The sequence below is a fragment of the Oryctolagus cuniculus genome, chromosome 20 (genome assembly GCF_051225735.1).
Source record: "Oryctolagus cuniculus isolate XC-2025 breed Fujian yellow rabbit chromosome 20, ASM5122573v1, whole genome shotgun sequence".
Lineage (NCBI taxonomy): Eukaryota > Metazoa > Chordata > Mammalia > Lagomorpha > Leporidae > Oryctolagus > Oryctolagus cuniculus.
Window position 1 is genome coordinate 40,442,702 of NC_142886.1, and position 15,905 is coordinate 40,458,606.

The following is a 15,905-nucleotide window of genomic DNA, read 5'->3' on the forward strand; positions in this document are numbered from 1 at the left end:
AGGAAAAAAAGAAGTCAACTGACAATATACTCTGTGCAGAATAGAAGAGAAAAACTGAGTCATCTGTGAAGTATAATATTAAGAAACCAACCAGTGAGGTATGTAACATGGTACAGCCACACAGGAAACATTTTGGCAGTCTCACTTAAAACTAAACACACACTTATCCTAACTGCACTCTTGGGCACAGCCCCAAGCAAAAACCTATACACTAATGCTCGTAACAACTTTGTTCATCACTGCCAGCAGCTTTACTTGTACAGCCCAAAACTGGAAACAGCTCAAATGTTCTACAGTAGGTAGACAACCACACAAGTATACATCTATACCATGAAATACTACTCAGCAATAAAAATGTCCACCCACTGATACACTAACAACTTGCATGTCTCTAAGGAGAATTATGCTAAGTAAGACACTCAGACAGTCACAGAGGGCAGGTTATCTGGCACAGCAGTTAAGACCCTTCTTGGAATACCCACATCCCACACAGGAGTCTGAATTCCAGCTCTACTCCCGATCCCAGCTTCCTGCTAATGCATCCCCTGGGAAGTAGGTGCTGGTTCAAGCAGCTGAGTCCTAGCCACCCACATGGGACACCTGGGCTGAGTTCCCAGGTCCCTAGCATCTGGGGAGTAAACCAACAAACGTGAAGTCCTGTCTCTCTCTGCCTCTCAAGAACCAAATAATGTTTAAATAATTACTTAAAAAATTACATAGAAAACAAGTGTTGCCAAGATATGGGAGATATGGGAACCTTGTGCATTAATGGTGGGCTGTGATGGAAAATGGCAGTTCCTCAAAAAAATTCATTAAACGTAGAGGGACAGGCATTGTTGCGCAGTGGGTTAAGCCATCACTTTGATGCCAGCACCTCGTATCAGAGTGCATTTCAAGTCTCAGCTGCAACACTTCCAAATGAGCTCACTGCCGATGCACCTGGGAAAGCAGCAGAGGATGGCCCAAGTACTTGGGCCCCTGTGGCCCTCATGGGAGACCTGGACGTGGCTCCTGGCTCCTGGCCACAGCCCAACGACTGAGGGCATTTCGAAAGTGAACGAGCAAATGAGAGCTATCTAACAAACAATGTCCAAATAAAGTATATAAAATTGACACTTTCTTACAACCAGAACTGGCTTTTTCAAAAAGTTACATACTGCATGAGTCCACTTGTTCTTTTACGAAATAATGTAATCATAGATTAGCAGGGTGGAAGCTGTTTAAAAAGGAAAGCTCCACGCGTGAGACAACTGCTCAGGACTACACACGCACCCCCGCAGTGAGTGCATGAGAAACTGGGCACAGGCGACTAACCTCTGCAGACTGCTCCAAGGTTAGCTCCCTGGCTGTGAAGTCACACCACAGGTGGCACTGGGTGACCTGCACGCAGGGCACACATCACCTCTCCAGTGTTTTTAACCTCTTATGATTCAGAAACATTACAAAATAAACAAAAACTCCACATAATTTAAATGCATAATGCATAAGCTAACATTTCAGACCCAATATGGTATTAGACATGCAAATATACATAACAGGGATCAGAGAGAAAGTTCAAGCACTGGCTGCTCCACTTCTGATCCAGCTCTCTGCTAATCTGCCTGGAAAGGCACAGGAAAACGGTCCAAGTACTTGGGCCCCTGCGACATGGGCGACCAGGATGGAGTTCCTGGCTTTGGCCAAAAGCCTGGCCCAGTTCTCACTGTTGTGGTCATTTGGGAACTAAACCAATGGATAGACGCTCTCTCCCTCTCTCTCCTTCCCCACTACCACCCTCTTTCCCACTCCCCACCACCACCATGGCTCCACCTTTCAAAAAATAAATAAATAAAGCATTTATTTTAACAGAAAGAACTCGTGGGCCAGCACTGTGGCATAGCAGGTGAAGCCACCACCTGCAGTGCCGGCATCTCACATGGGCACCGGTTCAAGTCCCGGCTGCTCCACTTCCCATCCAGCTCTCTGCTATGGCCTGGGAAAGCAGTAGAAGATGGCCCAATTCCTTGAGCCCCTGCACCCACATGGGAGATGTGGAAAATGCTCCTGGCTTCGGATCGGCACAGCTCTGGCCATTGCAGCCATCTGGGGAGTGAACCAGCAGATGGAAGACCCCCACCCCACCTCTCTTTCTCTCTCTGTGTTAACTTTGACTTTCAAATAAATAAATCTTAAAAAAAGAGAAAGAACTTAAAAATAAAAGCAAAAATGGTTATCAACTGGCTTCCTGGAAATAAAATTTTCAACCTTTTGATCCTGCTAGTTTTCTAAAGGATTCTGTAACTAACTGAAAATAAATTCATTAAACTCAGTACAAGATTTCCCATAATGAAGATATCTGCAAAGATTTAGGGAATGCAAGCACCAACACATTCCTTAACCTGATACCAAAAATTAAGGTGCAGACAGCTGCACTAACTTTCAAAGAAAACTAACTTTCCATCTGATTCAGAGTGACAAGCGACATCTGACTCGTACTAGAGAAGCAGTGTTAACTCAGCCTCGGGACACCAGGATGAAACCACAGCTTCTACCCAACAGAAACGCAGAATGCAGCGATCGCCCCACACAGGTTCCACAGAGTCACACTCTCACTCCTTAACAAAAACACAAACAAAACAGCCTAAAACCGCAGACCCAGGCTGTGTCAGCCCCCAGAGGAAGCGGAGTTTCCAGGACTTCAGTCTCTGGTCCTCGCTGCGTCTGCAGACTCGGTGGTCAGGAGCAGCAGCACCTCCCCGGCACCACGCAGGCGGCTTCTCTGCACATACAGGACAAGTGCAGGCTCCTTCTGGGAAAGGGCGCTCCAGAGGAACCTGAGCGTGCAGCCTCCCACAACCCGAGCGCTGCAGGATCATCCCCGGTAGGTGCTGCCCAGAGCAAAAGTAACCCAGACACCTGAAGGGCCTCTTCCTGGACTTAGTGGTAGAAACGCCACCTGACCAGAGCTCTGAGCTGCCACACAGACAGTGCCAAATCCAAAGCTGTCACTCTGCAATGAAGAAACCAAAGCCCAGAAAGGTCTGGGAAGGGCAGGCCAAGCCACAGGAAGGGCCACCTACATGCTGTCCTCACCCACCCCACCCCCAACACCTGCCCGGAAGCAGAGTGCCAGAAGTGCCACAGCAGTCTGACAGCTGCAAAGTCACGGCCATGAGCGTGTGGCTCCCAGCACGTGGAAAGCAGCTCCTTGAAACTGAGAGGTGCTACAAGTGTAAAATACACACTCAAGTTCAAATAGTATGAAAAACAAGGCAAAATCTCATAATTTTTAAATATTGATTGCCAGGTCTCAAATCAGCACCCGTATAGGATGCATGTGTCGCGGGATGAGGCTTACCTGCTACGCCACAGCACCAGCCCCTACCTGTTACTTTCTACTCTCTAATGTGGGTCCCAGATGATTTAAAATCACCTTTGTGGCTCCTACTACAGTCTACCACACAACTCTGTGTTAGAGCATGCACCTGGGAAGTACTTTGGGGTCATGCAGAGTAACAGCTACACCAATGCTAGGAAATAATTTCATAATTCTCCTAAAAAAGCCAAGTCCTTTCCACAGGATCTGTGGGTTAGTACGATGCCAAGACACCGTCCTAAACGCCCAGGAGAAAGAACGAGAGGAGGGGTGGGAAGCAGCAACATCACCTCTTCAGGAGCAAACTCCAGCAGAGCGGGGGAACCTCTTGTCTGCCCACGGCCTCTGAAAATGTGTAACGCCATTCATGGGCCGTGGAAAATCAGCAACTTAAAGATTAGCCTGCTAGAGATCGCCTGCATTTTGAGTGCTGCCTGTGGTTGCCTTGGCAGGGCCAGACCAGTGATTGCGTGGGCCCGATGGGACCCGCAGGTGGATATTCCCCACTCCTGCACCGAACGACCGGAGACGCCAATCCCCGGAAGTAACGTCCTGCGGGAGGGGACGCAGCCGGCTCTACCACCTCCAAGGGGGAGAAACAATCGATTCTCGCGGGACTCCCGCTTAATGTACAGTTGACATCCTGTGCTTTATAAAAAGTTCTTAAGCCACTAACAGCTTAGAAACAATCACAAGGAGGTAAAAACAAATCCCGGAAGAGAAAACCACTCCCATCTTCACTGAGAGGTGACTCACCTGGGTTGATGACCACCCAGCCACCGCGCTCCTGCTGGTGCATCCACGCTCTCCAGCCCCGGGCTCCCTTCTCCCCAGCCCGGGGCTCTCCACTATCCCAGAAGGGCTCAAAGAATTCCACCTGTTCAGGTTCAGAAAAGAGCAGTTAGGCCTACCTTGAACAAAACTGCTGAGTCACTGGGCAAAATAAGTGCTAGTGGGCAAAATGGGAGCTTAGGGTCCTGAAATGTCCATCATCAGCCTTTGAAGTTGATCTGTGACACATACCCCCAAAACAATTATCTAGTGCAGTAGGCAACACCCAGAGAGCCCCCCATTACCCTCCCTGCCTGGTGGCATTCAAATCAAGCATGGGCTGGACCTACTGACTTCTGACAGAATATGGCCACAGTGACGGACTGATGCTTCCGAGATGAGGTTATACAAGACCAGCCAAGGTGCAGAGAGGCGAGAAGGGACTGCAGCTGGGGCCAAAAGTAGAGGTTTCACGGCCAGTGTTTTGGCGTAGCAGATACAGCTGCCACTTGCGCTGGCATCCCACATGGGTGCCAGTTCATGTGTCCTGGCTGCTCCACTTCCAATCCAGCTCCCTGATAATGGCCTGGGAAAAGCACTGGAAGACGGCCCAAGTATTTGGGCCCTTGCAACCACATGGGAGACCTGGAAGAAGCTCCTGGCTTTGGCCTGGCTCAGCCCTAGCCACTGCAGCCATTTGAGGAGTGAACTCTTTCAAATAAATAAATCTTTAAAAAAACAAAGAGGGGTGGCTTCCTGGTTCTGATCCTGTCAGGCCAGCCTAACCAGGGACAGCGGCACTGCCAGTTCCCCGAACACCACTGGACCCCCTGCACAGTAACTGAAGTCATGCTGCTCCCAAGCCCTTGTGAGGGGAAGGTGCCACAAAGTTCCAATGGGACAGACCATGAGCCCTTGAGGAAACAACCTCGGAAGTATATTCCTAACACATGGCACAGAGCTCAGCGCACAGTAGGGACTCAATAAAAGTTGTCAGCACAGAGTTCTAAAGGCAGGTGTCCAGTGAGTGAAACGGTCTGCATTGTGAAGGCTGCCCAGGGAGCTCCTCCTTCATTTGCCTGGGCACTGGGTCTGCCCAGGAAGAGAGGGTGAGCACAGCAGTGAAGCAGGGACAGGGCTGTATCACCAACTGACAAGCAGACTTTCAACATGAGCCAGCAACCCACTCAACCAAAGCTTTTGTAAGAGATCCTTGGAAGAAGATAAGCAGGTTTCCAACAGGCACACCATGTACTGGGAGCCACAGGTAATTCCAGCCCGAGTCCAGGCAGCACCACCCATGCCCGGTAGAGTGCCATCTGCAGGAGAGTCAGGGCAGGGCACGAGCCTCCCACATGGGCCTTACTCCAAGGGCACACAGCAGCCTCAGGAAGGGGACCTGGAAGACTACAGCCCCTCTTCATAGGTCTTGCTCTAAGAACCGTGATGGAAGAAAATGCCCTCAAGAAAGAGAAGTGTATTAAGAAAAAAAAAAAAAAAAAGATGTGATAAGTGGTTATAACCAATTTGTTTATCCCACAGACACAGACCAGCAGTATCAAACTCCACTGTTTATGCTGTGCTACCAAGCTTGCGGCAACAATGTCTCTCAGTTAGAAAGGCCACAGGGAACACTGTTCTGTAAGAAGCCTTGTTCAGGTAAATGCCTTGGAAGCAGGAACCCACGTGCCATTAGCATTTAAAATCTCAAGACCATGGCATCAGTCTCTCGACCTTTCAGAGCCGTCAGAGCTGTCAGGCATGGGCAGTAGCCTCATAGTCACCAGTAGCTGCTCTCATCACAGTGGTCTCTGTAAAGGCGTGGGGCAGGATAGCTCTGGATCCTGACCCACAGTGCTCTTTGATGTCGGCTAAAAATCACTTCTATAGTACAATATACCCTTAAGATATCAAAGCATGTCTTTAAGTTACCTTAACTACCTTACTAATAATCAGTTATACCAAAATTAACAGGTATAATTTTTTTTTTTTTTTGACAGGCAGAGTGGACAGTGAGAGAGACAGAGAGAAAGGTCTTCCTTTTTCCGTTGGTTCACCCCCAAAAATGGCTGCTGTGGCTGGTGCGCTGCGGCCGGCGCACCGGGCTGATCCGAAGCCAGGAGCCAGGCGCTTCTCCTGGTCTCCCATGCGGGAGCAGGGCCCAAGGACTTGGGTCATCCTCCACTGCCCTCCAGGGCCACAGCAGAGAGTTGGACAGGAAGAGCAGCGACCAGGACAGAATCAGGCGCCCCGACGGGGACTAGAACCCAGTGTGCCAGCGCCACAGGCAGAAGATTAGTCTATTGAGCTGCGGTGCCAGCCTTAACAGGTATAATTCTTTCACATAATTTTGTTCAGAGGCAGCACAATCAAAATTGTCTGTACTAGCAATTCATAAAAACTCCACAGGAAGGTGAGCTCAGTCTTTCCAAACAGACTTAAAAAAAAAAAAAGATATATTTATTTATTTGAAAGGCAGAGTTACAGAGAGGCAGAGGCAGAAAGAGAAGTCTTCCATCTTCTTGTTCACTCCCCAAATGGTCACAACGGCCAGAACTGGGCTGATCCAAAGCCAGGAGCCTCTTCCAGGTCTCCCATGTGAGTGCAGGAGTCCAAGCACTTGAGCCATCCTCCACTGCTTTCCCAGGCCATAGCAGAGCTGGATCAGAAGTGGAGCAGCCGGGTCTTGCACCGGCACCCATTTGGGACGCCAGCGCTTCAGACCAGGGCATCAACTAATCAATAAAATGTCACAATTGTTCCCCTGACTGCTGGAAATAATTAGCATTTAAACTACAGCCAAAGTAAGAGAGACATCAGTGTGTCTTGATACTTACAGGGGGAAGAGGAATTTACTTTCATCTCTATATATTTCACTGCTTTTATTAAGCCATTTTCCTTGGATTACAGGAATATTTCAAAGAATTCATCCTCAGTTGAACTGGAAAAGGGTATTTCTAAAAATATCAAGGAGGCAGGGAAAGAGAAAGAGAGAGAGAGAGAGAGAGGACATGCAAGCGGAACGTGGTACCTGCACTTTGGTCGGCAGATCTCTCACGCTGTCGGGTTTGAAGAAAGTGAAGTCAATCATGGCCTGGAACAAAGAGACGGCCTTCTCCGAGTGGCCAGCCTGCCGCAGAAAGTGGCACTGCTGAAGAAAGAGCGCTGCACCAGGGAGAACAGGGAGGGCACAGGTCAGAGTCCCGCTGATCCCACACGAGGGCAGGACCCGAACCGCTCAAGCACGCAATGCGAGGCCGACACCACCTCCGGCCTGCCATGACTGCTGTATTTTCAAAGCTGTGACACATACATGTCCTGATGTAAAAGCAGTCACAACAGTGCTATAGTTCAAGTAAAGGAATTCTATGTCTGAAGCTATCAGACAAATAAAAGCCACACAGCAAATACAGCAAGTCAAGGGGTGGTCTGAATATTGGCTACCAAATTCTCAAAGCTCATTATTACCCACAAAATTGCAGGATAAGAATGACGTTGTAGATTTCTAGCAGAGAGCAAAGATCTTCCTCAAGGCATCACTAGATGGCATTATGCACCAGCTACCTTCACCACATGTTTAGAGTCTGCTGTGACTAAATCAAGGCTCCAGGTCTGAAATTCTCAGTTCACCTGCAGTGTAGCATAATTCCATTTGCTAAATAGCAATAAGTCGGGATGGTTTTTGATCCAGTGGTTAAAACACCCACATCCCGCATCAGAGTGCCAGGGTTCAGTTCCTGGCTCCACTCCTGACTCCAGCTTCCTGCCAATGCAGACCCTGAGAGGCAGCGGTGATGGCTCAAGTAACTGGGTTCCTGACACCAGGAGGGAGCCTGGGTTGCGTTCCCAGTCCTTGGCTTCAGCCTTGGTTCAGCCTCGGCTGTCTCAAGCATTTGGGGAATGAACCAGCAGAGGGGAATTCTAATAAAAACTTTTTTTAAATAAACAGCATTAATCAAATGGTGTCATGGGAGACTCCCTCTGTCACTGTGGTGATGCTATTTCTAGGGCAAAAGATCTGTTACTTTTAGATGCCAACACTATTACTCATTAGCAGGAGCGTCAGTAAAGTAAATGCCTGAGCTGCACTCATCGGAGACCTTTTCACTTAATGGGCACAACATTAAAGCACTACTGTCCCAGATGGAGAAGTTGGAGCTCAAACAGGTCAGGAACCTGCCCATGGCCATGCCACAGCCAAATATGGGACGCACACAGGATTCAAGTTCAAGAGTGATATTCTCCAGCTCCTGCATACCAAGCAAACTCCTAACCTCAATTCTACCAAGATGTCTATTCCAGGCTCCTTCGGGACACCAAATGCATTAATGGCACAACACCAAGAGTGTTCATCTGTGCAGTGATGGCTGGCAAGGGGGCCTGCGAGCACATTCCCATCGGAGACAGCAACCGGGTGACAAGCACAGGAGTCCCACAGGTGAGGCCGCCCAGAGCCAAAGCAGCCAAACGGCCTGACCACGTTTACTTGGTTAAACAGCAGGAGAGTTTGAACTTGTTGTCACTGACACTTCCTTAACCCTCCTGGCTCGAACACACACCAGGAGAGCACTGGGAGGATTGGTAATCCATAGTAATCAACAAGATTAGAATACTTAAAAAAAAAAAAATTTGTTGTATCACATGAGCTGGACTTTTCAAACTTGAAGCACACATAAACCCTCATTTTCAGTGGGGTCACAGGCACGTCCCCCTCCCAGCCCATGGATCTCGCGGTCTCCTTACCAAACATCGCCTCTTCCGTGCCAGGCAGCGCGGGGTGAGACAAGACGCTGCCGTCCTTCACAGCCGACAAAGTACTCAGGCACTTTCCATACAGATTGTGAATCTTTGATACTGAGAAGGTGCTAAACTGGCTCTGGCAAAATAAAAGGTATTTCTGCCAAAGGGCTGTATTATTAGGGTGTAAAAAAATCAGTTTCTGCCACTCTTTGAGCAGAGCGGAGGGCTCCCAGAACTCGGCACACAGCTGCAGCTTGGCGAGCTTCAGCTCCACGCTGCTCGGGTTGCTCTCGACGGCCCGCTCCAGGACGGCCAGCTTCTTCTCCAGGAGCAGCCTCAGGGACTTCTTCCGCTTCTCCCGCTCGCCGTCCTCGATGGCGTATAGGCCAGGACACCGCATGACCTCATCCTCAACAACAAAAACACCAGCTTACCAATGCAGTTTCCACAGTGCCTTCACAGACTTGCACACAGCCCCAGTGGCTTCCCCACCCCTCCAATGAACTGTACTCAGACCTTCTCCGTAGCGATGTGTTTATTACAATTGCTTTTAGTGAAGCTTGGCGCCCAGGGTATCCACGCCACCTAGTGTATTTCATCTTGTGTTTATTTCACCTGACCCACCTGTCTAGAGCTGCCATTTTAAACTTGGCTTTATGTACCGATAACTGACACACAATCCTTGGAACGCTTTTCTGAAGGGCTAACCTTACCAACGACTCGACCAAACAAACGTAGGACAAATAGGGCTAAGTGTGCGAGCGGGTCACAAGGCGGGACTCAGACGACTCCGTGTGGTACTGGAGGAGGCGAGTGCCCAGCTCTAACCAGGCCACGTCCTGAGCAGCCTCCTCTCAGCTCTGTGCACTCTGTCCTTTGGGAAGACCTCTCCCTGCCAGGGGCGCCCACTCCTCCTTCAAGATTCTGTTCCCACATCACATGCTCGTGGCAGCCCCCTCTCTCCTCCCCAGCAGTGAGTCAATCCCTCACTCTACTCCCAAGTGACACCCAGCACGGACCACCCAGGCTGTGTTTATTCGTCACATCAGGCTTCCTCACGGGCTGTGAGCAGCTCAGGGCTGTATTCCAGTCATCTCTGTCTGCCCAGGGCCAGGGTTCCTCACGGCAGCTCAAGAGGTGCTGCCCAGAAGCGGGAATGGAATCCTAACAGACCAGATCCAAGACAGCCATGCTTACCTGAAAAGCAACAAATGCCATCCACAGCTGAGTATCCCAAGGATTCTCCCGAACTTTCCTGTTAAACTCCTCGACCTTGGCCTTGAGAGCAGCATTCTCTCTGTCTGCCTGTGAGTCAGGCTGCTTTGACTCTTGCTCTGAAGGACCCTGTCCTTGTAACCACTGTGTGGTTGACTGATCATAAACCCCTAGAGGATTCAGCCAGGTTGCAACAGGAGCAGTCACATCGTCCGAGTCCCTCACTGGGATAAAGGGGCCTGGCTCAGCGGAGGGAGATGCAGTTTTACTGGTAATGGCGACGCCATCGATGTTCATCAATCCCACACTCTTCTTTGTAAAATAGCGTTCAACATGCTTACGGGTCCGCTTCTTTTCTGTGGAAGCCCCTTCCCAAGAAATACACTGTTTCTTGGGGTTTATGCCAAGGCAGGAATCTCCTTTCCTCCTGTATCTTGTATTACAAAAAAAAAAAAAAAAAAAAAAAAAAAAACAGTTACCTAAAGAATGAATAGCCAACTGCCTCTGGATGGGCAAAGGCTCATGGACCCAAACCCTCGGTGACGTGAGCTGACCACACATCTTCCTTTCAAATTGTGTCTACTCAGAGACCACGAGCCCTGGCTGCCTGCCCTCACTGCTTCCTCTAACACTTCGACTCTTCCTCACCATCTCCTGAACTGAACCAAGCCAGCCTCTAAAGGTGAACGGCGTATACTCCCCTGCAGCAAGGCAGCTAAGGCACCCCGCATGCAGTCTGTCACTTCATCAGCCAGCAGAAACTGTCCTCCCTGTGCCGCCCTGTTCCTGGAGGACACTAAGATGTTGGAACCTACGGGGTCCCGTGTCTACTGTCTGCAGCTCACTCTCAGATGCACCAGGAAAAGATGGTGCATGGACAGCTGTGCAACAAAGCAAGGTCAGCAGGGTGCCAATGGCAGAACACAGAGGTGGGTACTGTGAAATTCTTTCAACTTCTGCTGTACATCTGCAAGTTCTCAGAATAAAATGCTGTGGGTAGAAACGCAGGGGAGTGCTACCTCCATCCTCTGTAACTGCCACATGCTCTGCCTCCCTTCACCCCAAGCAGCACAGCCTCCTGGCTGCTGCGTGGTCCGCCAGCACCTCTCTGCCTCAGCCTGTCAGGCTGGGCTCCTCTCACACATCACCCAAAGGCTCTCTCCACCCCTTTCTAGCCTCACTCCCAGTTCCTCCTAGGACACCTCACAATAATCCCTCTCCATCCACCTAAGTCAAACAGCTCTAGCAAAGGGGTGGCAAGGGAAAACTGTGCTAACAGAACTCTAGATACAGTTGTCATTCCTTAAGGAAGAAACTTCAACACAGCGGGCTTTGGTCTCCTTAACTAATACTATTTCAACAGCATTGTTTCCTCATCCGTATCACTAACAACGCGCAAGATTTTAGATATTCAAGTGTCTTTAAAAATGTTTACTGAGTTCTCTGACTTTAAAACTGATAGGGCCGGCGCCGCAGGTCACTAGGCTAATCCTCTGCCTTGCGGTGCTGGCACACTGGGTTCTAGTCCCGGTCAGGGCGCCGGATTCTGTTCCGGTTGCCCCTCTTCCGGGCCAGCTCTCTGCTGTGGCCAGGGAGGGCAGTGGAGGATGGCCCAAGTGCTTGGGCCCCACACCCGCATGGGAGACCAGGAGAAGCACCTGGCTCCTGGCTTCGGATCAGCGCGGTGTGCCGGCTGCAGTGGCCACTGGAGAGTGAACCAACGGCAAAGGGAAGACCTTTCTCTCTGTCTCTCTTTCTCACTGTCCACTCTGCCTGTCCAAAAAAAAAAAAAAATGATAGAAAAATCTTATTTTCCTACATTATTAGCTACTTTCAGACATGCATTTGAGTACATACATAGGTACATTTGAGTACATTATAGGTACACACATCCTTTTGTTTTTTTTTTTTTAAGATTTATTTATTTATTTGAAAGTCAGAGTCACACAGAGAAAGGAGAGGCAGAAAGAGAGAGAAGGAGAGGCGGGGTGGGGGATGGGGGTCTTCCATCTGCTGGTTCACTCCCCAGTTAGCCACAATGGCCGGAGATGCGCCAATCCAAAGCCAGGAGCCAGGAGCTTCTTCCAGGTCTCCCACACGGCTGCAGGGGCCCAAGGACTTGGGTCATCTTCTACTACTTTCCCAGGCCATAGCAGAGAGCTGAATCGGAAGTGGAACAGCCGAGTCTCGAACCAGCACCCATATGGGATGCTGGCCCTGCAGGCGGCAGCTTAACCCACTATACCACAGTGCTGGCCCACCCCCACATCCTTTTTAAAAACAGTTGTTGAGGCCAGAGTTGTGGCATAGCAGGTAAAGATGCTGCCTGTGACACTGGCATCCCCTAGGCACAGGTTCAAGACCTGGCTGCTCCATTTCTTTTTTTTTTTTTTTTTTTTTTTTTTTTTTTTTTTTTTGACAGGCAGAGTGGACAGTGAGAGAGAGAGACAGAGAGAAAGGTCTTCCTTTGCCGTTGGTTCACCCTCCAATGGCCGCCACAGCCGGCGCGCTGCGGCCGGCGCACCGCGCTGATCCGATGGCAGGAGCCAGGAGCCAGGTGCTTTTCCTGGTCTCCCATGGGGTGCAGGGCCCAAGCACCTGGGCCATCCTCCACTGCACTCCCGGGCCACAGCAGAGAGCTGGCCTGGAAGAGGGGCAACCGGGACAGAATCCGGCGCCCCAACCGGGACTAGAACCCGGTGTGCCGGCGCCGCTAGGCGGAGGATTAGCCTAGTGAGCCGCGGCGCCGGCCTGGCTGCTCCATTTCTGATCCAGCTCCCTGCTGATGTGCCTGGGGAAAGCATCAGAGGATGTCCCAAGTGCTTTGGCCCCTGCTACCCACGTGGGAGACCCAGAAGAAACTCCTGGCTTCAGACCAGGCCAGCTCCAGCCACTGTGGCCATTTGGGGAGTGAACCAGAGGACGAAGATCTCTAATTCTGCCTTTCAAATAAATACATAAATCTTTAGGAAAACAACAATTGTTGTCAGTCTTGGGCTTCTCCCTCCACTTGTAAGCATTTCCCTATACCGTTAGTCTCAGAAAATACCATTTGATGGACTTCAAACTGTTCCATCGGATGGATGTGCCATAACTTATTTAACCATTTTCCCTATGGTTGGATATTTAGATTGTATTCAATTTATCATTTACCATATAATCTATTTTTTTTTTTTTTTTGACAGGCAGAGTGGACAGTGAGAGAGAGAGAGAGAGAGACAGAGAGAAAGGTCTTCCTTTTTGCCGTTGGTTCACCCTCCAATAGCCGCCAAAGCCGGCACGCTGCGCTGATCCGAAGCCAGGAGCCAGGTGCTTCTCCTGGTCTCCCATGCGGGTGTGGGGCCCAAGGACTTGAGCCATCCTCCACTGCCCTCCCTGGCCACAGCAGAGAGCTGGCCTGGAAGAGGGGCAACCGGGACAGAATCCGGCGCCCCAACCGGAACTAGAACCCGGTGTGCTGGCGCCGCAAGGTGGAGGATTAACCTATTGAGCCACGGCGCCAGCCCTACCATAGAATCTTAATAACTGGAAAGGACTAGGATGTATCATAATGCAATATTCCCCCAAATGAAGGCACTGTTTCTCATCAAATAATCAGCTAGCCTTCACTGGATTAACTCCAGAGGACAGGAACCCCTACTTTGGCAGTTAAGTAATGGCATACATACATTTATTTAAATGGATGCAGCCATAGGCATCTGACCAAAACAAAAAAATAAGGGCCGGCGCCGCAGCTCACTAGGCTAATCCTCTGCCTAGCGGCGCCAGCACACCGGGTTCTAGTCCCGGTCGGGGCACCGGATTCTGTCCCGGTTGCCCCTCTTCCAGGCCAGCTCTCTGCTGTGGCCAGGGAGTGCAGTGGAGGATGGCCCAAGTGCTTGGGCCCTGCACCCCATGGGAGACCAGGAAAAGCACTTGGCTCCTGGCTCCTGCCATCGGATCAGCGCGGTGCGCCGGCCGCGGCAGCCATTGGAGAGTGAACCATCGGCAAAGGAAGACCTTTCTCTCTGTCTCTCTCTCTCACTGTCCACTCTGCCTGTCAAAATAAATAAATAAATAAATAAAAATAAATAAATAAATAAATAAACACTGAAGGCTTATGAGACAAGAGAAAGGGGGGGGGAGTATGGGTAAATGGAGCTACTGTTCTGCCCCACCTCTCCTCGGTGGGCCTGAGCCCAGGAGCAGAGAGAACCGGGCACCATAAATCTTTCGTTGAGAGTCCTCACAGTGCCAGACTGCCTGGCTCCAAATTCTAGCTCCCACACTGTAGGCTGAGTGGCCTTGATCTAGTCCTTAAATCTGTGCTTCAGTTTCATCTGTAAACTGGAGATAACAGCTCCTATGTCACACAGTTGCTGGGGTGATCAACAGTGTATTAATATAAGAACTTTGGAACAATGTCTACTACACAGTAAGTGCTAGGTAAGTCTAAATTATCATTTTATAAAACTCGGCTCCTCAGGGGCTGGTGCTGTGGCAAAGCAGATAAAGCCTCTGCCAGCAGAGCCAGCATCCCATACGGGTGCAAATTCGAGTCCTGGCTGCTCTACTTCCAATCCAGCTCCTTGCTAATGTGCCTGGAGAAGCAGAAGAAAACCGCCCAAGACCTTGGGCCCCTGCACCCACGTGGCTTTGGATTGGCCCAGCTCTGGCCATTGTGGCCATTTGGGGAGTGAATCAGTGGATGGAAAACCTCTCTCTCTCTGCCTCTGCCTCTAACTGCCTTTCAAATAAATAAATCTTAAAAAACAACAACAACAACAACATGGCTCCTCAATGGAAGCCAACTGTTTTATCTGGTTTATAGTCAAAGAAATAATGATCTATTTCAAAAATGGAGAGAAGACTGAGCTGAAGTGCCAAGCAATTTTCTGAGGGTGATCTGACTCCAACGTTCACACTATCAGAAACCAGCCCCTGTTGACCACACTTCTCCAACACACACCACGTCACTGTCACTGCTGGGAGGCCCACACTAGCATGAGGTACGCTTTTATACAAAGCCAAAGCTGGGCCCTGAAACTTCTACCCGCTAATCTTACAAGTCACAAAGCACACTGTCACTCTGCCTTTCCAAAGACAGTCCAACAAGGCTTAAACGACCAGACCACATCCTCACATCTGGCACCCCAGGGTCCTGCCACCCTCCTGAGCCCCCAGTTATCAGTGTCCCTCTTGAAGTGTGCAAGCTCAGTCCCTGACAACGTCTGCACCATCCTCGACCACCTCCCAGTGCCATGGGCTAAAGACCATGCTAGGCCTGGACACAACAGTGACACAGCCATTAACACAGGTGGACCTCACCCAAGCGCACTGAGTTACCGGGACGCACAGCCACGCCATCTCTGTAACAGCAGGATCTCTGCTGTTTAATATCGTTGTCTCTAAGTGCTCTCTTGCTAAGGCCTCAGCCGTTCATTAGCAGAAGCTTAGAAGCCATTCTTTGTTAATTTTTTTTTCCTTTCTGACCTACTAATAATAACCCTTAATATCTGCACACCAATTTCCAACTCCTTACCAAATATCTCTGACATTTGAGGACACAGCAGGCAAGAATCAGTCCTCTCAACTTACAGTGGAGAAACAAGACTCAGGTTCTGGGGGACCTGCCTGGGATTACAGCGCTAAGAAGCTGCAAAGTCCCAGCAAGAACCCGAGTCCCTGCCTCCAGGTCGAGACGATGCCTTTCCACACTACCTGTCTCAGCTGTACTTGTGGAGCATGAAAGAACATGTGAGGCCAGAGAAACAGGTTCAAGTCCCAAGCCTGCTACTTCCTGGCTGCGAGACCCCGAGCAGTTAGCTACTTAACTCTCTGAGAT

At 50.0% G+C, this 15,905-nt stretch overlaps 1 protein-coding gene across 15 annotated transcripts in view; it reads right to left on the bottom strand.

Annotated features, from left to right (window-relative positions):
- NRDE2 (NRDE-2, necessary for RNA interference, domain containing) overlaps positions 1–15,905 on the bottom strand; it is an 85,633-nt gene that overhangs the window by 21,036 nt on the left and 48,692 nt on the right. For all 15 annotated transcript variants that reach the window (XR_016226789.1, XR_016226790.1, XR_016226792.1 and 12 more), the window contains 4 exons: positions 10,064–10,514; positions 8,870–9,275; positions 7,158–7,291; positions 4,112–4,232 (listed from right to left, as the gene is read on the bottom strand). Coding sequence is in view for 11 of the 15 variants with exons in the window: in XM_089322645.1 (XP_089178771.1) it covers positions 4,112–4,232; positions 7,158–7,291; positions 8,870–9,275; positions 10,064–10,514 (1,112 nt within the window). In the remaining 4 variants the exon portion in view is untranslated. The remainder of the gene's footprint in view (positions 1–4,111; positions 4,233–7,157; positions 7,292–8,869; positions 9,276–10,063; positions 10,515–15,905) is intronic.